Consider the following 25,284-nt stretch of genomic DNA (forward strand, 5'->3'; position numbering starts at 1 on the left):
AAACAGCATCTTGCATTCCCCATTCTTACATCAAATACAGCAGTGAGAGGGCAGAGCAAGTGACATTTTGACAAAGTCAGGATTCCCTTTCTCAGATCCTCTGATAAGGAATGAGATACAAGAGGCAGAAGAACAGCTAACAAGTGTTAGCAGACATAAACCCGCTGCTGGTCGCACGGTGGCATAAATCACAAGTGACTCCATTAAAGTCAAGCAGCTACATGAGCATAAAATCTGTATATTTAGAATCAGCATATATTTAGAGACAAGTAATAAAGTCAAGATGTTAAGAACTGCTGGAACAGTTCATAAAGCTTGACTTTTTTTCTAACCAATAAAAAAAAAACCTTACAGGTGTACAAGGAGGGGGTAAGAGAAAGGTTAGAATGTATATTTTCACCTCAGTATGTGTGCCAAACCGCTGCAGACATTAACACAGGTAGAGAATTGGACATAAAATAACTCCTTCTCTCTGCAATATGAGTTTGTGCAGGCGCCAGGAGCTATAGATTACTGAGAAACAGATTGATTTCTTCAAAATTCAGGAACAGGATTTTTCAAGAACTTTTAATATCCCTGAAAAACAGAACACGAGAAGTTCTCCAGAAATCTTGACTTTCTCAGAACTCAATCCATTTCTCAGTCACCTATAGCTCCTGGCACCTGTCCAAATCCAAGCTGAAGTCAAATGGCAGAGCTAAGATAGCTTAACATTTAAATGCAAGAAATGGAGAGAACACATCTTTTCATTATTTGCTGCACATTACTGTAACCTTTGTGAACTACAGCAAAGAACTAACAAAGAGAAATTTTTAGATACAACACATGAGGACAGAAATCAACCATCACCAGAGACATATGCAAGGGACCTATCTTGTATCAGCATCCAAAAGATGGAAAGGTTCCTCAGTAACCAGAACAATCACAGGTTTGCTCACTGATTTGTCCTTGCAAGAAATACCTTCTAGTTTATTCATAAGGCCAAACTTTTCACTTATTTTATTCAGTATTGATTTGTAAGAATGAAGGAGCTTAAGCTGGTGCAATTTTAGTCTCTTCTACCAAATATATGCAGTACATGACTGAGAATGAAACCTCCCTCTCCCACAGCCATGGCCCAGCAGCAGTACAAACTGATATATAATTCCATTCCCTTGATGTTTCCTCCAAACAACAACAACAACAAAACCCCGTAAGAGAATTATTAAAAACATAACATGAATTAAACAGTCACAAATCGTAAAAGAATGCAAAATATTCAGCATATGCTAGCTTTACAAGAAGGGAATTAAATCAAAAAAAGACCATAAAGAAAACACATAAAAATTTGCATTTAAAGCTCGAGAATGGGAGCTTATTCGCCGTGGTGCTGCCATGTAGACCAAGTGCTCCATCAAACAAATCCACTGGGGATGAAAGAAGAGAGGAAGCAGTCTTACCTCAGTGCTGTGTTTTTCCCATCGCTCCTTATACACCTGACCTGCCTGGTCTGGTAACCGATCTCCACCTCTGTGGGACGGTGGTGGTGTTTGTAGCCTTGAAACCCAGACGTGCTTCGCTCTCCAGAGTCCGAGCCCAAATCCAGCATAGTCCTCACCAGGTTGATGTCTTTAGGATGGGGCAGCCGGCATTCAGCCCAGGGCCCTACTCGGAGGCTGTAGCTGTGCTGTTCCTCCCCGAGAGGACAGGCAGGAGCAACACAGGCTCTGGATTCAGTCAGATTGGGGCACGGGGCACCCCCGTAGAGAGGCGGAGCAATGACCGTCCGCGTCCGGTGCTGCAAGCTCTTGGCACAGCCCGTGCCGCACTCAGACCAGGCAGAGAACTCAGACACCACGCAGTCCCGCGGACAGGGCACCAGGCAAGCTTGTTCCACGGGCGGCTGCGGCCTGAAATGCTCACAGATCTCGTTGGCAACAACAGTTCTGTTCAGCTTCTGGAGGCAGCGGACGCTCCGGCGCTGCAACCCGTGCTGCGCAGTGACGCAAGGCCCCGCTCCCACTTCACTGCCAGCAAAGGGGACAAGCCCACACCTGTCCCATCCTGAAACCTCCCACTCGAACAGCTCAAGGTGCCAATCACAGACTTTAAAGCACCTCCTCTGGCTTTCAGGTTTGTCCTTCTGGTCGCAGTTGGCGTGGTACGTCGTCCAGCCCTCCACGTGCATGCACCAGATGGCACGGCTCCGAATGCCCCCCAGGCCGCACTCACCAACGCACCGGCCCCAATGACCTGCAAAAGACAGGGTGTTGAGAAATGCCACGTAATATGCCTCTCATGGATCTGTCCTGATGCCCAGTAGCATTCAAACCATACCCTGTCATGTATTAATAAGCAAGTAACTACTGGCTGGACTCTAAAATTGGTTAAATGGTTCCTAAAGACTACAAATCATTTCTCCTCCCAGTGTACTCCCATCACTAAAGCACTCAGAGAAACTTGCAGGGGAAAAAAAAAATGCCCCACAACATCTCCAATTAAAGGCAGGCCAGGCACATTTCTGTAGCAGTAAAACGCATCTCAAAGCCCGAGGAAATATGAATATTTAATTTCATTTGTGCAAACGAATGTAAAAATGATCATAAAGGAACTATAATCTAATAGGAAAAGAAAGTCAAGTTAGATAAGAGGAAAACAGTCTTAATAGAGCAATTAGTCAATGGAATAAACTGCACTGGGAAGCCGCTGAATCATCATTCGCAGTGATAAAATGGTGAGGAGGAATACTGTGAAAGGAAGAACATGCTCTTAACAGGAGTTTGAAATGAAGAAACTGACTTGATATCATAATGTTTGCACTGCAGGATAGGTCCCACACTGTCCTGCTCTGCAAGGCACCTCCATGTGCATCGACTTCTGAATTACCCTGGGATGTACATCAAGCAAGTAATTTCCACTTGCAGCACATGGCACTATAAGAAGTGGTAAAGTCAGTCATTCAGGAAGAGAAATCAAGTAAAAATTAAACACAGCAATGTCAGTTTTAGTTCTGGAGCACATGAACATACATAGTAATCGTATGAATCTTATTTGAGGATTGCAAGGAAATTTAATCAGACAAGGCTAAATAGAAAGATTTTTCTGTGACAGTATCACTCCAGAAAACTCAACCAACCCTCCAAAAAATAATCTGCGGGCTATAAAGTACAAAATTGCTTACGAATCGAAAACAAAAGGTACAGGAAAGCACTGGGGCAAATCTTAACGCTGAAAGGGATTTTGATGATCGTGTCTCAAGAGGGTCTCATCTCATTTCCAAGTTTAAAATTTCCAATACCTCATAACAGAGCCATTTCACTCGGTAAGAACATTGCATATATAACTCTCACTGCAAAATGCACTGCAACTACCCCATCTTTTGTATGTTTTCAAGGTAGAAAATGAACTTAGAATAAATAGGCTAATTTATATTAAAAAATGCTACTCCAGTCAACTTTTTTTTTTAAATTGATTTTAAAGCTACTGGAATTAGTTACATGCCTACACTATAAAACCTAACATGCACATAAAAAAACCAAGAAACAGCCTCATAATGGCTGCAGTTATAATATCAGGTATTTCATCCAGTTGATGGTGGTTTTGTTGGCACACTCATTGCTCTTTCTTCACAGAGTTAATCCTCCAGAGCCAGTGGCTTGACATTGTGTAATAAAAAATAACTAAACAAAAATTCCTGTCCTTTTTTCATTGTTCGTAAAGGAGAAAAAGTAAATAGGAATTGATACAGCTGAGCTTCTCCTCCAACATAACCTGTGCTCTTGCTGTGTCCCTTTCTATGGGCACTTCTCGGTCACCCTCCAGGCCAAGACTGCAACGCTACTCTCAGTCTGTCACCTTCTCCCACGGTCCAGCTAGCAAAAGGTGCTCTCAGAGTCATCAGGGTTTAGACAGCTCCAGCTTTTGTTGAATCCCTCAGGTTAGGTGAAAAATCTTTGTCCCTTTTATGCCTCTGTTTCACATAAGAAGGTACTAGTTCAAGATAAGGACTCAGCCACGACATATATCTTGAATGGGGAAGGGCAGCATTAAACTAAACTGTGCAAGACATCTGTACTACACTAAAACCAGGCCTTCAACAGAATCCAGTGTGCTTATAAACTGAACATTCAAAACAATGAGCCTGTAAATATACTTTCAAAGTTTAGTTAAATGAAGAAGTCTATTGACAATTCAAATGTTCATCTGTCACCTTGATTTAAAAGAATATTCTTATATATACACCAAGAATCAAAAACAGACATGGGATTATGTATATGCTGTCATCTTACTAAAAATAATAGCCAAAATTCACACCTCAAGTACTAGTTGGCTTTTTATTAAAAGAGAAAAGTAACTAGCATCCCAACACAACTGTATAATGAGCTGATTTCAGCACCTATTTCTCTGAAGCAGTTTAGCAAAAGCAGTTTAATTTTTTGAGAAGTTGAAGTTCCAGTGCAGGAAAAGTTTGGGCTTCATCAGTTTGTTATTACAGTAAAAACTCAAGAATAACATTGTTCCATTTCAGCAACGAGCATAAGAGTGTTTTATTCACCTACAGGACTTTGAAATACATTACACCAATTAGGGATTTACTACTTATTTCTTAGGACAGCAAATAGCCTTAAAAACAGCATTCACACCCCTCATGGAATGACACGAAGCAGTTGTGGCAGAAGACTGGCCACATTACACTCACCAAAGCCATTATTGCTCTTTCAGTATTGCACAGAACTTGTCAGTACCTTTCACACAGTCCTGGGTGTTGATTGTAAACTACCGTACGTAATAGCTGCAGATTTACCAATCCCTGCATGAGCAGCATAGAGAGAGATGAAGCAGAAGCCAGAAGCAAGAAGCAGCCATTATTTAATGTCAGATGTGAATTTAAAATGAAAAATTATCAAAAAATAAAAGTGAGGACTCCTAAGTACTTAAACTATTGTTAGACACATCACAATTTGTGGTTATTCTCTGGTAAACATCCTAAAAACACAGCTTGCTCTTGGCACACCAAAAAAAGAAGCATGAAAATTAAGGTTAAAAATTAGATGTAAATCCCATTACTATAGATTTTTTTTTCACTTCCTGATGATCTCTTCAGGACTCAGCAGTAAACTTATCCACATTGTTTCATTGCTTAGTTAAACATCTTATTAAGTAGCTTAGAAGTGGGGAAGGATATAAATACTTCCTAGTCAACAGTCTGCTTTGTAATTAGAATTTAATTATTTTTACCAGAGTCATGTAAAATTTACACTTTCCTTGAAATAAATCTGAGTCAACTAAAATAAACATCTCAGCATAATGTGAATAATAATATTAACTACATTTTATTAAAAGACCACTGGAATTTAGGCATCAAAAGCCTGAACTTCAGAAAGATGCTTTACAACTCCCAATATAGAAAAGGAGGCTGCTGGCAATTAAAGCAGAAGACTGAACAAAATGAAATACCTTTCATAGTGATCAGTCTATAGAAAAGACAACAATATGAAGATAAAGGATAGCTATTATCAATCTCATAACCTAATCAGATGGAGAGACACAGAGGAGAGACTGTGGACATATGTTGAAACATGAGAAATCCAAGCTGGGTATAAGGAAAAACTGCACTCCTATGAGGATAACCCTTGAAACAGTCTGCCTCAAAGGACAGCAGAATCACATCCTTGGAAGTTTTCAGGATCTTACTCACCAAAGGCCCGAGCAACATGCCACAGCACAAATAAATCCATTAGTCAACGAAACCAGAGTCTCACCTCCATCCCTGGAAAGGTGATGGAAGAACTCATCCTCAATGATGTTAACAAACATGTGAAGGAAAAGAGGGTTGTCAGGGGGAGTCAATATGGATCCTGCTTGACTAACCTGATGCCTTCTATGAGAGCATAACCGGCTGGCTGGATGAGGGGAGAGCAGTGGATGTCATCTACCCTGACTTCAGCAAGGCTTTTGACATTGTCTCCCATAATATCCTCATCAGAAAGCTCAGGCAGTGTGGCTTTGATGAGTGGACAGTGAGGTGGATCGAGAGCTGGCTGAATGACAGAGCCCAGAGAGGGGTGATCAATGGCACAGAATTGAGATGGAGGCCTGTGGCCAGTGGAGTTCCACAGGGATCGGTTCTGGGGCCAGTCTTGTTCAACATCTTCATCAACAACCTGGATGAGGGACAGTGTACCCTCAGCAAGTTCACCAATGACATCAAACTGGGAGCACTGGCTGATTCCCCAGAGGCTGTGCTGCCATTCAGCGGGATCTCGACCAGCTTGAGAGTTGGGCAGAGAGGAACCTCATGAGGTTCAACAAGGACAAGTGCAGAGTCCTGCATCTGGGAAGGAACAACCCCATGCACCAGTACAGGCTGGGGATTGACCTGCTGGAGAGCAGCTCTGCAGAGACCTGGGAGTGCTGGTGGACATCAAACTAACCGTGAGCCAGCAACGTGCCCTCGTGGCCAAGAAGGCCAATGGCATCCTGGGATGCATCAAGAAGAGTGTGGCCAGCAGGTCAAGGGAGGTTCTGCTCCCCCTCTACTCTGCCCTGGTGAGGCCTCATCTAGGCTCCCCAACTCAAGAAGGACAGGGAACTGCTGGAGAGAGTCCAGCAGCAGCTGGAGAAGAGGAGAAAAACTATTTCACTGTTGAGGTGAGGGAGCCCTGGCACAGGCTGCCCAGGGAGGGTGTGGAGGCTTCTTCTCTGGAAGTTTTCAAACCCACTTGGACACGTTCCTTGTGTCATCTGATCTAGGTGGACCTGCTTCTGCAGGGGGGTTGGACAAGATGATCTTTAAAGGTCCCTTCCAACCCCTACCATTCTATGACTCTATGATATTAAATTAAATCACTATTTTCAAAACTGAGAAGTCGAGAACAACTTGCCTGACTGGTACAAAAATGTTAAGAGACAGTTTATAAAAAACTGTAAACAAAGACACTACTGTCTCTTACAAGCCATCGATAACACTACACTTAATAATGACATGAAAGGGATTAATAAATCAAGGCAACCTAATAAAGAAAAACTGTGCATTGTTCTGTTTGCCATCTTTTATCAGCCAGAAAGATTACTGCACTATCATCATGTACAGCTTCTCTAATCCCATTAAAGGCGTGCAATAACACTGTAATTGTAGTTTATTTGATGTATTGTGTACTGATTTGCTCCTCCTGTCTGCAAGACCTACCTACAACTGCACAATAATTATGTCTGAAAGGCTACAGTGACATCTGCTCTTTGACACACAGGTCACATAAGCATAAGGGAAGCAAGCTACTCAGACAATAATTACATTTAACAGACAAAATGAAACACCACTAAACATCAAACCTAGAATAGGAATCCAAATAAGAGCTGCTTAATAAGTATGTTATTGCTTAATAATGATTGTTATAATAATTATGGTCAGTTTAATGTGACATTTAGCTTAATTGCAACTATTTCATCATCTGAGAATTCATTCAACAATAAGCATCTTCCACAATTATTCTGTCCCTGTAGCTACATACTAATTGGCAAGCTTAGGACAAGATCAGCAATCAGTTAAATAGAGTATTGTGTTAGTAGTTTCTTTCAAACAGGTAATATATATTCTCCAAGTCACACCTGATACATAAAACAATGAAGAAACACTGGAAAATTTAAAGAACAATCACTGGAATAGTCCTTCTATTTTCTCTTTTTCACTTTGTCTTTTAGTTTAAGGCTCAAGCTTAGGATCACTTGTTCTAGATTTTAACAATTTGTTTTTAAACAGAAGCTTCTGATTCTTTGACAAAGATCCTCAAACATTGTAAAGAGAGACGTACGACTTTATTAATGCCTGTCTGAGGAAGAGCTCCACCAGACACGATCATAACTCCAGAAGATCACTGCAGTGTCTGCTTTCATTGACTATTTCTGCTTCAAATGTCATATAACCACTTTGGATGTCACTCTAAGCATCCTTCCCCCAGAGCATGTTTATATGAAATGGAAAGCTCTAACACCTTCTGCCATTTCCGAGAAGAGGCAACAACAGACTCAGACAACACAGGAGCTTCATTCCTGAACAAATGAAAACCAATTAATCTTAACTATTATGAACAGTGGCAGAAAATAAGTGGCAGAAAATAAGTTCCACTGAATTGTTTTTCTCACAATTGGTTATTTTACTATAGTTACATAAATTAATTTAGTCTTGTAAATAATTTAATCAGGGTTTGCAATGAGAATTATGTATTTTTATTAGACTCGGATGCATATTTATTTAATTATGAACTAAACTTTTAAAGACCAAACTACCACTGTGTTTGGTTTTGGCATGATGCAAAGACTTTCAATATCATGCCAAGAAAAATATTTCTAATGATTCTGACAAAGATCTTACTACGCTGATGTTATTTGCATAACATGTTCTCTCTGTGTCAGTGTACTCAGTCCAGTCACATATTTTCTCGCAGACTAAACAGATGAAAACCTCTGGAACCAGCTCTGTACACAGCCTATGATACCAGATCTGACACATTTAGGTATTTAATATTACAAAGTAATATTAGTACAGCTATAGATAGCATAAACGTCCACTCCCTTGCTTTCTGGAATAACCCTTTTGTATGCCTGCCCTACACTTACTGCCAGATCTCAGTCAAAATACAGCTTTTCCTCCTTGCCTGTATTTAACTGTCTTAATTATTTTGCTCTTTATTATTAACAACAGTTCATTAAAACACTTGCAACTACAACCTGGATGAAAGATGCTATACAAACTAAAAGACTATTGTATTATTTGTAGTATGTCACACGGGGTATATAAAATTCCTCAGGTTCTCAGGATTAATTTTAACTATCTGCAGCACTTTTTTAAACTTTCATGACCTCCACAAATGAGTAAGTCAGCAGCTTAGTTATCCATCTCATTTCAGATCTGAGTACAAGTGACATTTAGTGACTTACAGCCACGCAGTGGTTTGTTCCAATTTCACATTTCAGGGTTTTTTCCTTATTATCCACATGCAGTAACACTCAAGACACACTTGAGCAAGAACGACATTCTGCAGCAAAATGTAATGAACACTGCTGTTTATGAAAATTCAGTGATTTACTAAGCCCTTGGCACTTGAAGGCAGGACTTCTCAATATTAAGCAGTAATGTAAACTGCATTAACTGTGCTACTCAATCATGTGCCCACAGCTCAGAGACAGCCCAGGGCAAAATATTCTTTTCTTCTGACTCTCAGTTAAAAAAAACAAAAACAAACAAACAAAGTCAAAACCAGTCTCCAACTCACACATTCCAAAACATTTCTGAAATACCCATCCAAGATATTTTGAGGGTTCATGAGAACAGATTTCTGCCTTGATAGCAGCTGATGTTAGAAGATGAGGCCATAATGTATATAAAATTATTTATCCTATAGAAACAAAACAGTATAAATAAATGTTATCAGTAGATTATAACTATGAGTGGTTTACTGCATATTAGATTAAAAACATCTCAGTACTGGATTATAGATGATTATAATCAAACACTGACCTTTTTAAAATTCCAAACACCTATGAAAACCAATTCCTTTTAAAAGATAATAGCCTTTATAAGGTGTTTGCAAATGTAACCTTAATAGAAAAAGCAGCTGAAAAATGTTTCTTCAGTCACTCCACCTTGACTTTGGGGCTTGTGTTGCCCAACAGGAACTGTTATCACCTGAAATCAATACAACACTGCTTATGCAGCACCTCCTGCAACCCAACCTTACCAGTGGGGAAACAGAGGAAACACACAGGTGTTGCTGGATGGCCACCTCCACCTCCTTCTCACCCCAGCCTCCTCTCCAGTTACGTTTGCATCTTCTCTCCAGCCCATAGGAAAGCTCAGATCCCTTCAAACATATCCAAGAAGGAAGACAAGGAGTTCTATTCCGACATTTGCAGGGAAGCAGAAAGGAGCTTGAACTATCTTGTGAATGAGATCATTTCATATTTGCCTGTAGGAATTGGATGATTCCCAAGGCCCACTTCAGTTTTATACTGTAGACTGTTGGCTTAACTCCAAGCAAGCTTTGCACAAGGTTTTTTTCTGCTTTCCATACATTGGCTTCCCCTCAACACCCTTCACACAGGCAGTCACTCCAAGTCATTTTTCCACAATGCAAAGGCCAGGTTTCACTCCAGGTCCACTTTCTGGCTAATACTCCACCAACAGGTAGGATCACTGCAGAGGTGATCACTCAGCTCTGGAAGAGACCGCTTCATCCACATCTGTGCAACAAACCTTACCAAACAATGTCAATACCAGCACTAATGGTCTCCTAAAGTAACCATACAGGGAAATTCACGGTCAAAGACGATTAGAGGGCTGGAGCATCTCTACTATGGAGTCAGGGTGAGACAGCTTTCCAGTATTATAGAGGCCAGTGAGAAAGCTGGAGAGGGACTTTCTACAGGAGCATTTAGTGAAAGGAAAAGGAGTAATGGCTTTAAACTGAAAGAGGGCAGATTTAGATTAGGTATCAGGAAGAAGTTCTTCCCTGTGACTACACTGGAATGGGCTGTTCAGAGAAGTGTGGATGCCCCATCCTGGAAGTGTTCAAGGATAGGTTAGATGGGGCTTTGAGCAACCTGCTTAAGGGGAAGGTGTGCTTGTCCGTGGTAGGGGAGCTGGAACTGGGTGATCTTGAAGGTCCCTTCCAACTCAAATTGTTCCATGACTCTATAAAAGGTTCACAGCTCTGAGACAGGATCTCAATGGGACAGCTGTGTGGAAAGACTGGCAGCAGTTTAACGTCTGCTTCATGTTCAAGCCTCAAGACACAAAGAGAATTGTTGTATTAGTTCTGCAACAACTCGCTACCTGGTAAACATCGAAGACAGTCATCCCTTCTCCCAGATTGTGACAACTGTGATCTCTCATTTCCTTACTCTTTCACAAGGCTTAAATTATATCAGTTCATTGAAATAACAGCAACCTTCTGTTTTTCAGAACTTAAAAAAATGGAATTTTTCTTTCTCAAAAAAAAAGGGCTTCACAGAAAAAGCTGTGAAATAATACAGCAATCTGCACACCTGCAAAACCTTTCTGAAGTATGAGAACTTACCTCACATGCACATCATCACAGAAACATGTGCATCCCTCTCCAGACATCACTTTAAGGGAGAACTACACCTTTTTTGCTCAGCCTCACGCTATTCCTGACTTACATATTACATAACCCACCACAGCACAGAAGCCAGCACACTTTTTCAGGTACTACAGCGAGCAACATACCATGGTAAAGGAGTCAAAATCCAGAACTGCACACTGAAGTACTACCCAGTCTGACTGGGGTTAACTGGTGGAATTGCACTAACTCTCACAGCTTCCTGCAGAGCTGATGTGTACACAGATACAAATGTGTTACAGGCTGGGGCAGTCCCTTTTCCATGGGTACTTCCTTTCCTCCAGAGCATAAGTGGGGCTGCCCAAAACTCTTGGAACAGAAAAGGCAGCTGGTAAAACATAGATGTCATGTACTTACACAGAAATATCCCTCAACTGTATGGGCCAGACAGTCATTATCCTTAATAAGCACTTTAGAAGAGCTATACAATGGGCAGGATTTCCCACAGAGCCCAGGCTGCTACTAATTAGTATTTCTGCATCGACGGAGAACAACGATGACAACAATTCCCTAGCAACAGATAGCATAATTAATTCATGTATAAAGGACTATTTTTAAACAGGTGCACAATCAATTTTATAAACACTGGACATAAATTATTGTACACAAACTGCTTTTACTTGGCTTTACCTTTTTTTTCGCCATATCTAATTATCCACTTTTAATTACTTATAATTACATTTCCACTTGCTTTAGACCATCTTCTTAACTCTTCCAAATTCTAGAGGAAAAGTATTTTGGGAAAGCATAATTCTATGCAATACCTGGAAAGAGCTGTGCAGGAATAAGCAATATAAGCAGCTATGCCAAAGTTTGGAATGGTAAGTGTTCTCCAGCAGTAAATCAATCTGCTCATCTCACAGACACTGTGAGCACAGGCTGCTGACAGGAGGAATGGCTGAGCACTGAGCAGCCTCTAATCAATCTAAGAGGGTCACAGAGCTTAAGTTTCCACATAGTGTAAATCAGGATGAAGGGCTTTAAGATGCAAGTGGTTTACACTTCAGGGAAGAATGACAAGCATACAGCAAATAAAAACAAAGAAAAAACCCCACAATTTGGAGAGAGGGAAAAGCTATGTAAAAGGAAGGTGAGGACAAAGACATCAATTTCTAAACTGAAAGAATTTCCCATTGCACCATAAATTCAGCTTCTTGATTGCAAGGTCCAGAACAACTGAAACACTTGAGAACATGGTAACATAACCACCTTCAGACCTGCAGGTGTTAAGAAGAAAAAACCTTGGGAATCTTGTGACAAGAATTCCAAAACATAAGTACACGGAGCATATCTAGATAGGTGTGTGAAAAAAGAAATATCACCCTCCCATCTGGAGGCAAGATTTTGCCAGGCATCATTCTAAATTACTACACATGCAGGTGAGTGAAAGCAAAATATTGTCAGAATAAGATCTGTGCAAGAGGCCAGACAGATCCAGGGATCTTATGAAGGGATTTTACTATCTCATGATGGCTTTGAACTTTATTTTGGTTTGGTTTTAACTAGCACAATAATATATTCAGTTGCTGAAGAGTAGGACATGGCATTCAACTACACCCCATCAAGAGAAACAGCCCCTCCATTGCAGTGCTTCTCCAAAAACCCACTTCTCAAATGAGAGCAACAAAACCTAAAACCAGGGCAATAAAGCATTACAACATAAAGAACAATTTCCTACTAATTTTCTTTTTTAATTTAGTTTTTCCCTTTTGCAGCTGAGTTAGATTCCTTGGAGCCAAAGCCAGTAACGCTCTAAGGATAAACACAGCAGAGAGTACTGTAGTCTTAGCCATAAATCTGTGTCAGTATATTAACACAAGCCCAAGCGTGGCAAGTCCTGCAGTGGGCCAAGTGCTAACCCACAGTCTCAGGAGGGGGAACAAGCACCTGTAGGAAAAAGAGCAGGATTTTGGTGGGGTTTTTTTTCTTTTCCAAATCTCCACTGCTGAAATAAAGAAAATTAAAATCTAATCCCAATACCAATAATTTCAAGATGGAATTGTTCAAACGTCAAATCACGTCCTCAAATTATTCAGTGGTCAGCCTTACAAGACTGGTAGCTCTTCACTACCTTTCTGGCAGATGTTTTGCTCACATTACTCTGAATTTATAGTGGTTACATATTTCTGAACAGCCATCACTGACATCCTGACAGACATGCACCCTTACATACATTTTCACAAGCCTCAGTACACGGGATAAAACCATGTCCTTTGAGATGAGAATATTTATCCTGATTTATCCAATATTTATGCTTTGCTAGGATAAACCCACGTTTCTTTTGAAAACCACGGCAACAAGGAACACGCAGTCACTCACTCACTACTTCCTCCCTAGGTGGGATAGGAGAAGAATTGGGAGAAAAAGAGAAAAAGATAAAGAGATAAACACAATTTCATTGATCACAAGGAGAGAATGAATAGCCATAACAACAATAAAGGAACACACAAAGTGAGTGATGCCCGGTGTTAACTTCCCACTGCCCAGAGCCCGACGCACAGTCCCAGAACAGCCACAGTTCCCGTGCTCTCGATATACACTGAGCATGACAGCAGCATGGTATGGAACAGCCTGGCCACATCCCTCACGTGTGGCAGAAAAGGAACTCAGAGTGTTGATGGACAACATGAGCTAGCAGTGTGCTCAGGTGGGCAAGAAGGCAGCCTGGCTTGTATTTGAAATAGTGTGGACCAGCAGGACCAGGGCAGTGATTGTCCCCTGTACCCAGCACTGGTGAGGCTGCACCTCAAATACCGTATTCAGGTGCTGGAGTGTGTCCAGAGATGGGCCATAGAGTTGGTGAAGTATCTGAAGAACAAGTCTGATGAGGAGTGGCTGCAGGAACTGGCAGTGTTTAGTCTGGAGGAGGCTGAGGGGGGAGACATGATTACTCTCTACAACTACCTGACAGGAGGCTGTAGTGAGTTGGAGGTCAATCTCTTGTACCAAATAACAAGTGATAGGACAAGAGAAAATGGCCTCAAGTTGCACCAGGGGAGGTCCAGATTAGATACTGGGAAAGACTTCTTCGCAGAGAGGGTTGTTAGACACTGTCACAGGCTGCCCAGGGAGGTGGTGGGGTCACCATCCCTGGAGATATTTAAAAGACACATAGATGAGGTGCTGATGGACATGGTTTAGTGGTGAGTTTGGCAGTGTGAGATTAGTGGTTGGACTCAATGATCTTAAAGTCTTTTCCAACCAAAACAATTCTACGATTTTGCAGTTAACCCCATCCCAGCCAAACCCAGGCCAGATGTGGCACAGGGAGCATTCAGGTAGCCTGATGGAGTTGTTTGATGAGCAGAGATGAACGATTTTGAACTTGAAAACCTGGTCAATGTTGACCTAAAATAATTTTTTTTTAAGTAAAGGATTTGCATCATGGAAAGATACCAGCTACAGGTGTCCATATGCTGTACATATATTTTACACCCAAATGTAAGCATCTGCTTTTACAATGTTAGCCTGCAGATTTTTAGTAACAAATGCTCTTATACATAAGTAATCATTTAACAAGGCCTCAGAAAACGCAGTCTTTAATAGATTTAATTAACAGGTTAATGATGTGCGTAGCATGCACGCTTTCAAAAGCAAAGATTTTCACATTAAGCTTGTTTCTGTTTCACAGAAGCAGCTTTCTGTACAATATCTGTGCTAATGTAATTACACATCTGGTACTTCTGCTGCTTTCAATTGCAGAGATATTTATATACAGTGCTACTAATTTACACAAGAGTACCTAGTTGTTCTAATGTTTTACACTACAAATAAAGATATTTTCATGAAAATTCAAAGGGAAAGTTCTCTTTTGTACCATTGAATGGTTCTAGTGAATATATAAAAACATGATTTAGCCAGCAAAATAAATCTAACACCTACTGTCACGACTGCCTGGCAAACCTGCATAAACTAAGCCTGCCTCAAGTTCATCTTGATATAAAGGGGTCAAGTAAAAATTTTTACAGAGTTTTAAATTAAACAGCAGCACTGGTAACCATCTTTGTTCCACTGTGTCACCAACGTGGCAAAACTAATGTTTTAAAATATTCTTGTTGATGTTCATTCGTTGTCCTCACTGTAACTGGGAAATAATCAAAAACCAGGGCAGTATAATGGGAAATCTCCACATTATCTCTACCAGCATCGTCAAGAAAATGCAGTGCTTATTAATTTAAATATGCTTCAATCAATGAGCACAACTTGAAACACAATTCAAGAAGATAAAAAGCCTTTCCTGCCTTATGCTGCTTTTAGTTCAATTCAGGTCACATTTGGGTTCATCATGATAACACCTGAAATCCCCCAACTTCCTAGATATTGACAGAAGATGCTGCTGCCCTAAGTGTTTCATCAAAGGAGCAGATGAGGCCCAAGTCCTGATGAGGTGTTACTGAAAGGAGACACTATCAAAGTAACCTTTCTGCATGCTCAAGCTCCAGAATGTCTGTATGGGAGAAAAGATAAGCAAGGAAAACACCCCTTTTTGCTTCATATTTTAAGGCACTTCTGATAAAGGAAAATCATAAATCATTTAATAAAAGAATAGATGTGTGAATGTGCATAACTTTGCTGTCAAATATATATATATACACACATGCTATGAGCTATTTCATAGAATCATAGAATCATAGAATGGTAGGGGTTGGAAGGGACCTTTAGAGATCATCTAGTCCAACCCCCCTACAGAAGCAGGGTCACCTAGATCAGGTCACATAGGAACACATCCAGGTGGGTCTTGAAGACCTCCAAGGAAGCAGCTTCCACAACCCCTCTGGGCAGCCTGTGCCAGGGCTCCATCATCTCAACAATGAAATAGTTTTTTCTTATATTTAAGTGGAACTTTTTGTGCTCCAGCTTTATCCCATCACCCCTTGTCCTGTTGCTAGCTACTATAGAAAAAAGGGATGTCCCAATCTCCTGACACCCACCCTTTAGATATTTATAAATATTAATAAGATCTCCCCTCAGTCTCCTCTTCTCCAGACTAAACAGCCTCAGTTCCCTCAGCCTCTCCTCATATGAAAGATGTTCCATGTAATTTACATGCAAATTACTCCCATTTTGCTCATATTTTGGAATAAAACTATGTTTTCAAGTTGTCTGTATCCAATGCAACAGAAGCATGCATGAAGTGTCATGATTGCCACATAATGAGTTATAAAATACTGGAGTCAGCTCCTAATCCTTCTCAGAGGAGACACTTCCAATGTCTTGGAGGTCATGAAGGAGGCTGTGGATACTTTTGAAAACTAAATGATGAGAGGCAATGGACAAAACACTGAAATCTGCTCATCTAATTACTCCAACCCTCCTCTAGATAGGCAGAACAAAGAGTGATTTCAGGGGACAAGGCAATAAAAACACTTAGCTAATACTCCTGAACCTGAGACTTCAAAGGGCTTTTAGTTTTGCTGCTTTTATATGAGTAAGCTGTTTCCATACAAACCAGCTCATTAGCATGTCCCAGCTGGTTCATTAACCAGTACATGGAGATTCAGTATCACTATAAGAAAACAATAAACTGCTACAAAAAGAGCTTTATTGAGAAATGGAGTGGGCTCTTCCAGAAGGAAATCCACTTCTCGGTCTTCTCCCCAGGCAGGTTTAAAGAATCACAAAGCTCACAGCAAAGCTCACAAATGCATCCACAAACCACAGCATTAATAAATCTGTCTACACCCTCAACTGATGGATAACACCCAGCTGTAGATAAATCAGACTGGTAGTTCTTTGGAATGAGAAAAATCAGTTCTTCCACTAAAGATACTGAAATAACTGCTCTTAATTGAGTTTTAATTCCACTGGGCATTCTGTAATTCAATCAAGCTACTTGGAAATAGTCTTCTATTAGAAATGTCTACTTCTTTCTTATGATTCCCATCATAAACATTAGTCAGAATATTCTGAAGTAAATAAAGCCAATTTGATTTGAGATGCTTTTAACAGTATGCCATATATTTTACATACACAAACAGAAATGACTGGTTGAATGGCAAAAATCAATGAAGAAAAGGGAGCTAAGAAAATGTAATCCATATTAATTACATGTTAAAGACTTTTACAGTCTGTCCTATCTGAAGTTTAGAATTTCAACATATTCCTCATCTTTGAGAATTGGCCTTAAATGACTCTCATTCTCTCTCAGATGATGGAGAAAGATTTTTACTTTGCATGAAATCTTTATATTACTGGAGAAATAGAAAGTGGGTTCCAGAAAGCATAAACAGATCACATGTATATGGCTCATAATGTGCATAACCTTCAGGTGTTTGTAAAACAAAGAAAAAACCAAAGATTTCTTTACAGAACATTTACTGTTCTTGGGACACATGTTGAATTTAAACTTTTTATACTTTACTCCCTTAAGAATAAAAGAGAGTTACATATTTCCTACATCTCTAGGCATGGTCACTAAGAAAGTAATGTTGGCAGGTTTGTCATATACTCTTCTACTTGGAGGTCCTAACCAGCTGCATCAGTTAGACAAATTAAAGTTTATTGTCCCACTACTCTTCCCAATGCATTTCATCGTACCATCTTTCCCTTCTCACAGGTATTGTAAAGTAAATCAATAAAACAATCTTGACAGGCAAACTAAGCAACTAAATACTATCCTACATTAATTCTACACATGCAAATACACACTATCAATGATTACTCAGCTGACACTTCCATTTATCTAAATTTGTCTGGTTACAATAGTTGCTGCCCACAGAATTCTCCCCTGATAATGATGGATGTGTGATCGCACACCACGTCAACGTGATAGTCTATTCATTTCCACATGCAATCAGTTTCCACCAGACTAAGAAAGATGCTTCACACCAAGCCTCAGGACCTTAAACTCCACCTTCCAGTTGATAAAGTCCACTCTGTGTGGCCAAGGCTCCTGATGACCACTGTCCCAATCAGTTTCTCTGTATTTGTGAATCACCCACCTAGCAGACTAATACCATAGTTGGCCTGTTCAGCACTCGCGTGCAAAGGATGAGGTAGAAAACTAAGGTAGACACATAATGGGGTGCAAGCTGGCACTGGAGACCCCACTACTACTGCTAACTCACTCATGTTCAGTTAGTACATCTGGAGATGTACAAAATCTAACTTGCAAACATGACTGTTGAAAAAAAAGTGTAACTCAAGATGATACATTATCAACAACTAGCAGGAGTAAACAATAAATATCACAAAGTCAAACATCTACAAAATATATCTTCAAGTTATCACCGAACCATAGCATGGTAGGGGTTGGAAGGAATCTCTAAAGATCATCCAGTCCAACCCCCTGCCCAAGCAGGTCAGTCTAGATCAGGTCACACAAGAATGTGTCCAGGCAGGTCCTGAAAATCTCCAGAGAAGGAGCCTCCATACCCTCCCTGGACAGTCTGTGCCAGGGCTCCATCACTCTTACAATAAAGAAGTTTTTCCTTAAGTGGAACTTTTTGTGTTCCAACTTTTGTCCATTACCCCTAGTCCTAACACTACAGAAAACCTGTAAACCTGTTAGGAAATGAATGTGATGTCATTGGATCCTACAGTGAGGAAGAAGAAGCTATCAACACGAATATCATATCCTTCCTGGGAAAAGACTGCAAGTGCTGACATCCCACAACCAACATCTGGATGGAATCACCAACCACGGAGGACATGGAGCATTAAGGCAAAAGTAACAGGGGGTCGAACTGCTGAAGAGCAGCTCTGCAGAGAGAGACCTGGGAGTCCTGCTTGATAATAAGCTAAATGTGAGCCAGCAATGTGCCCTCGTGGCCAAGAAGGCCAATGGCATCCTGGGATGCATCAAGAGTGTGGGCAGCAGGTCAAGGGAGGTTCTTCTCCCTCTCTACTCTGCCCTGATGAGGCCTCATCTGGAGTCCTGTGTCCAGTTCTGGGCTCCTCAGCTCAAGAGGTACAGGGAACTGCTGGAGAGAGTCCAGTGCAGGGCCACCAAGATGATCAGGGGACTGGAACATCTTTCATACGAGGAAAGGCTGTGGGAACTGGGGCTGTTTAGTCTGCAGAAGAGGAGATTTCAGGGGAGACCTCATTAACATTTATAAATATCTAAAGGGTGGCTGTCAAGAGCTTGGGACATTCCTTTTTCTATAGCTGAGTACTCTGCCAGAACACCAGTAAAGTGTCTGCTGTAATGCAACATACTCAAATAGCTTAGTCTCGGGAATATAGAAATAAAGATGTTTTGCATCAGCCTTCTTCCAAAGATTCTTCACATTTACTACATGCTGCAATGCCTTGGAAAAAGAAGTTCACTATGGTTCTTCGACTGCAAAGTTCAGAATCGCAGGTACTGCAACAGACCTTTGTCTTTTTACATCATTAACTTCATTTCACCTGTAATAGCTGAAGAACACTATGCAGGATGAAGTTATCATAGAAGCTGATTGTAATTTTCTTGTTTCAAACACCAACTAATCAGAGCATTTTATAAACTGCTCCTTAGCTTAAGGCTGTACTAAAGGCCTTCTCAAGTTTCATATGTGAATAAGCCCACCCATAAGAAGTCCATAGGGCTTTCACATTCATAATTTACGACAAACAGATTTTCCTCATGGAAAGTTCAGTGAGGCTTGAGAATAGCTTTTTATGGCCACCTTAAAAAAACCTCCTAAATCATTCATGAATAATGCACATAATGAAACTTCTTATATAAGCTACATTAAAACATTGACTCGGCATCAAGTATACACGTAAATGGTGCACAGCAATAACAAAAGCATATGTTGTTATCTGACCCACAAGGATTGCAGTACCCAACAGCTGGAATGGTAGAACAAGACACCAGGTGTCAATCACACTGACAAAAGATAAGGGGGATTACTGATCACAATTCACATCCTTTGCCCCAGGGAGGAAGAAGAGCAGCTGCCACTTCCTGTAAAATCCTTCATATTTCCTCTCTTCAGGAAATTCGAGCCCTAGACAAACAAACTGGTTGGGCAGACACGAGATTTCATTAACTTCTTCCAGTCTACTTCTATGTATGAGTTTGCTAGCTCAAGGAGAAAACCACTTTTACAAGCCCAAACATCTTACTCTACTACATCCACATGTTCCCCACTCAGGAGAAGTGTCAAGACCTGCAGTCTCTTGGCAGAAGTACTCATGGCATCATCTTCCAAAGAAGAAAGCAGAAGGATGAATTCTGGACTCTGTTGCATTAGCATCAATTCCAGGTGAGCAGACTGAGTCCACATTCCCACTCTGATCCTCATTTAAGTCTCTCCTACATTTTGGATGCCAAGACAATTGTCAAGTTTCATTGATGAACCTCAAGTTTGCCAAGAAACATTTTCAACAATACCTTTGAATTTCCAAATGGATATCAGCCTGTTAATTTCTTTTAAGATGTCACAGGAAAGAACTCAGTATTGACTCAGACTCGCTTCCAACTGATGCCTAATCCATATTACAATAATACTGTAAATTATCTCTAAAGAGTGGTTAGCCGCTGTGGTCAGATCACATGGCAGGCAGGCAAGCTCAACTAATAAGTAAACTGTGAGGGAGAGTGGTAAATGTGCTGATTATGTAAATGTAACTGTTTGAAGTCAAAGATGTGGGCCTGTATTTCACTGATAAAACACGTAAAATAGGAAGAAACACTGCGTAAGCAATTACATTTAACTTTTTAATCAATAAAAGGGAAACTGGGACCTAAATCCACTTTATAGGATTTAGGAATCAAAGTCTTCCTGCGACTCAAAGACAGCTGTGATGCCCATGTAACTAGAGGGGAACGTATGGTAACACAAAAATGTCACATTCTGTCTTGATACCACCAGAGAGTCGTCTAGCATTAGATTAAGATAATTTGGTGGTAACGATGCTCCTGATCTTTACTTCTGGTTGGCATTCTTTGTAAATTAAGCTATGCTTGCAACAGTTTTAATGGCAAAATCTCACAAGAGTTTGAAGGATGAGCCCACCTGTCCTTGTTAACACTTTGTAGGTCAACTCTTCAGAAAACTCCTCCAAAAAGCCAGTGGTTTTTACAAGCATCGCTTATGTGAACCTTCCACTGCCCTTCCACACAATTGGATATAAACCACTGCTCAGTATTTTATCATTCAAGGACTGCAGCCATAGCCATTTATTTGTTTTGTGAAGTACTCCACAGTGTTACAGTCTTATTAAAACACCCAAACAGCTTTACTGATTATATTTTCACATATGAAAAGAAACTGAGAAGGTGACAGACAGGATATGTATATGAAGACATATTCAGATGTATGCACTGATGCAAGAACTGAAAAATAAACTCAGTACACATAGTCGACCCTGTGATGGTCAGGCTTCTGTCTGAAAAGCACAAACCGACTGCCATCTGCAGCGCCTTTGATAGCTCACTAATTAACGATGAAGAATGTATTTGCTTCAGCAAATGATTTTATGCTTTTATACAGATATCTTATTTGATTATAATTATCACAGACTGTAGAAGTTTATTAGGGCCAATCAGTTCTTAATGCAATTAAAATCCCAAGGGAACAATATGAATTAATTTTTATTGGTGAAACGGATGACAGCTGATAACCAAATGAGAGCCTGCTAGTCTACAGCAATTATTCCAAAATACAAAATCAAAACAAACTGCATGAATTTTTCAATAGATTTTTGTGGATACCTGAGTTATAACAATCAGCAAGTGTTAGAAGTTGCAGAACGAGCTGATCTTCAAACTCCTTCTAGCTCCTCTAGCATTCCCCTCTTTGGGGAAAGGATTATACAGCCTCTTCTTCTGGATGAAATCACCCACTTTCAAAATAGCTCTCTGGGCTATTGCCTCTGCTTTCCAACCCTGTTAACACAACACCTCTAATTCTTTCTCTTTCACAGTGCTGTGACACTTCCTATTACATAGAGTCTAAAAGCCATTTCTCCACAACACAAATAATTATTTGTTCTTTCACCCAAAGGTATTAACATGAAGATTGGAGGGTAAAAACAATAAGGAGTCTCTATGAGTGGATTCTATGAACATACATCTTATCCTGTTCTTTTATACATTTTTAGAATATCTGAGGCTCAGAGCTGGTAAAACAAATTATTCTCTCTCCTGTTCTGTCATTCTCTCTATTGTCATCCTAAAGGTGCTCCTTTTCCTTCTCTGCCCAGACAAGACCTTTTCAGGTTTTAGTATGCTCTTTACCCCAAGACCTGCTTAAGAAAAGTAATACATCGCACACTGATGGGTGCCAGAATGTGATTTATTTCCCATTTCAGAGTTTCCCGACAGTTTCCCCTGAGAACCCGAGTAATCACAGTGAGAACATCTCATCACTGCCACAGTTTTAGTCCCATTTGCTCCCCTTTAAGAGTGCCTTTCGATTTAACATCTTGTGTTTAACCAAGATAATATTATAGTGCTCTAAAAACGATGAATTTTGAGAAATAAATCTTTAGCAAGTCAATCTATATTGGATGGTTGTTTAGACGGCTGTTTCCAAACAATATAGACGAAGTTCCAATATTCCTTACACATCTTCTCATCTATTGAAGCATTTTGTAGTTCCATTGACTAAGACCCCAGTATCTGACATGCCATACAAAACCGGGAGAGAAACTATTAAAGAGAACTAGTTCTAAAGAAGGTACCTTATATGTTCTTAAACAAACACAGACCTATGAAAACTGTCTGTAGAGGAAGAAAAGGTAGATCAGGAAAACACCATGCAGCATTATTTGAAGTGAATAGCTTCTTTCTCCAGACATCTACACCAAGCACAGAAACTCTTCTGCTGGGATATTTACACCAGGGAAGACTTTACACCAGGGGTTCAGGACAGCAGGTAAGGGTAGTGCGTGCTCAGAGGCTAGACACCTTCCCTGCCATCAGCTGCCACGTAGGAACCAAGGAGGAGAATCACAGGAGAGGCAGAGTGGAAATAGGCTGACTTCAATATAAATCAGCCTCCCCTGATCGCTCCTATGAATTACTTAAGAGAAATATCATAACAGTAAGCCGTGACTGGCAGTGAACTATTTTCCTAAAGTAAACTTAATAGTACAGAATACATGCATTTCTTCTTGTGTCAATATTCCACTGTGACAGCTTTTCTCCTGAGGCTTAGAGAAATCCTTCCTCTTCTAATCCTGTTTTCCAGTGACAACTTAAGAAGTGAAACAGCAACAATTTCCCCTTTCCAGTGCTAATTTACAGACTTTTCCCTGCTCTTTTACCCATTCAGCAGTGCTCAGTATCCTTCTAGAGTCCAAGTTTGACCTGTTCACTTTGGTGGCTCCTCTAGGGATAGCATGGGTGAGTAGAGAATGATGGGAAACCCCTTCTTTTTAAATTATATATTTGCTGATTTCTACTTATCTTCTTTAAAAAGAATATTAGAGACATTTAAGATCAAGGTCACTTAACTCTAAGAGCTCTCTAGTTCCACTGGATACACCCAAGACCTTAGTTTCACAGAACAGCAGTTTACTGTAGTTTGCAATATACAGCATAGCTGTTAACTTCAAATACTTCTGCTTGTCTGAAACAACCAGCCACGAAGCAAAGACTTCCACTAACAAATCAGCATTGCCCATCAATTTATTTGCATACAGCTAGTAAAGCCCAAGAAGCCCGTGTGTTTGCAATAGTGTCTGAAACAAGCACTGTTAATTACAAGACTTAATTATGAACTGCAGCAAAAGTCAGCAACATATATACATATATATATGAACAGATCTAGGAAGAGGATACACACTCACCTCAGACATCCTGCATCAGGTGATTCTGGATGCAGATATCTTAATGGCAGGTAAGGTACTTTTTGTCCTTCGCTTAAATGATTGGTTCCAGTACCAAACATGAATACTGTTTGATCCCAAAAAGGAATACTATACAGCCTGAGTCAATGCCTGTGAAAGTCACTGCAATGCTTAGATACATTTGTTCTACATTTTTAGGATTAAAAAAAGAACAGAAAGTTCTATGCCAGCGGTATAACTCAATGCCAATTAAACATCAACACCTCAGGCGTTTTCCTCCTGGTTTGATACTCAATTTCTCAAATATAAGTTCAAAGGGAAGAGTTTTTTTCAAGCCCACATTTGGGCATATAACATGTTCCCTATGAAATGGAAATCACTTGATGACCTTGTATTAGCAGCTAGTGTGGCAGCCAAAATGAACTAGTGTTTTCAAAAGGCAAAATATTATGTTCAAATGTCCTACATGGATATCCAGGCATTTGCATCACACTAATACCCATTTCTGTGTCTTTTCTGTGAACTGTCTTACATGAGAGAGCAGATACATACGGAAAAGGAATCACATGTAACTCATTTTTATTGGGCAGGTATCAGGACCTAAAGAGAAATCCATAATAGTTGTGATTTCCTCTAAGAGCAAAACACTCCTCCTAAGAAGATCGTGTGAGTACTCACTCACACCAACTGGCCATGAAGGACCCTAAAGAGATGAGCCCTCTCTCATTACTGGACAGCAACAGGTTTCTCCAGCAGTAAACTGGAAGCATTTATGTCATGCCCACAAATGGATCTTCTCCCCAGAGAAGATCCTTTCACCAATACAGACATAGCAAGGTTAAAGCTGGTCTTTCTAAATAGCTTTTACTTCTCCATCTGCTTCTGCAGGAATCTGTACCTTTAAGTCACTCATAATTTAGGACAGACTTACAAAAAATATTTTGTAGGCATTAAGGATATAAATCCTTGCTTTTAAGGAGGCATATCCCATTAATTACCTGAAACATTTTAGAGCCTGCAGCTATCCGTGAGTAGATATTGAAATTGTCTATTGAACCACAGAATGCTGAAAACTGGAAAGGTTCATGGGGATAGATGGGAAAAGACTTAATTTAGTACAAGATGGTAAAGCAGGTTAGAAAGGAAAAGCAAAAGCAGACACACGCCTTCCACTGTGAATACTATTCTCAGCAGAAACACAACTATCAGATCACCTTGAATCTGGGTTTTAAATGTGTTTTTTGCCTCTTTAATCTCTCCACTATCCATCCACACCAAATATTAAGCTTCTAATTAAATAGCACAGATTTCATCCATAGTCCTACCCTGGCTGTGCCATGCTCAGTCCCACCTTTGCCCCTCAAAAAGAAAAAAAAAAACACACTAAAATTCAAGTGTTTGTAAATATTACTCTCAATCTTGCAAAAAATATTACAAATCA

General features: G+C 40.2%; 1 protein-coding gene across 1 annotated transcript in view; it reads right to left on the bottom strand.

Moving 5' to 3' along the window:
* THSD7B (thrombospondin type 1 domain containing 7B) overlaps positions 1–25,284 on the bottom strand; it is a 273,877-nt gene that overhangs the window by 214,682 nt on the left and 33,911 nt on the right. Inside the window, exon 2 of the mRNA XM_062004863.1 lies at positions 1,440–2,232. Within this exon, the coding sequence (XP_061860847.1) occupies positions 1,440–2,232 (793 nt within the window). The remainder of the gene's footprint in view (positions 1–1,439; positions 2,233–25,284) is intronic.

The sequence above is a fragment of the Colius striatus genome, chromosome 11, assembly GCF_028858725.1.
Source record: "Colius striatus isolate bColStr4 chromosome 11, bColStr4.1.hap1, whole genome shotgun sequence".
NCBI classification, from domain to species: Eukaryota; Metazoa; Chordata; class Aves; order Coliiformes; family Coliidae; genus Colius; species Colius striatus.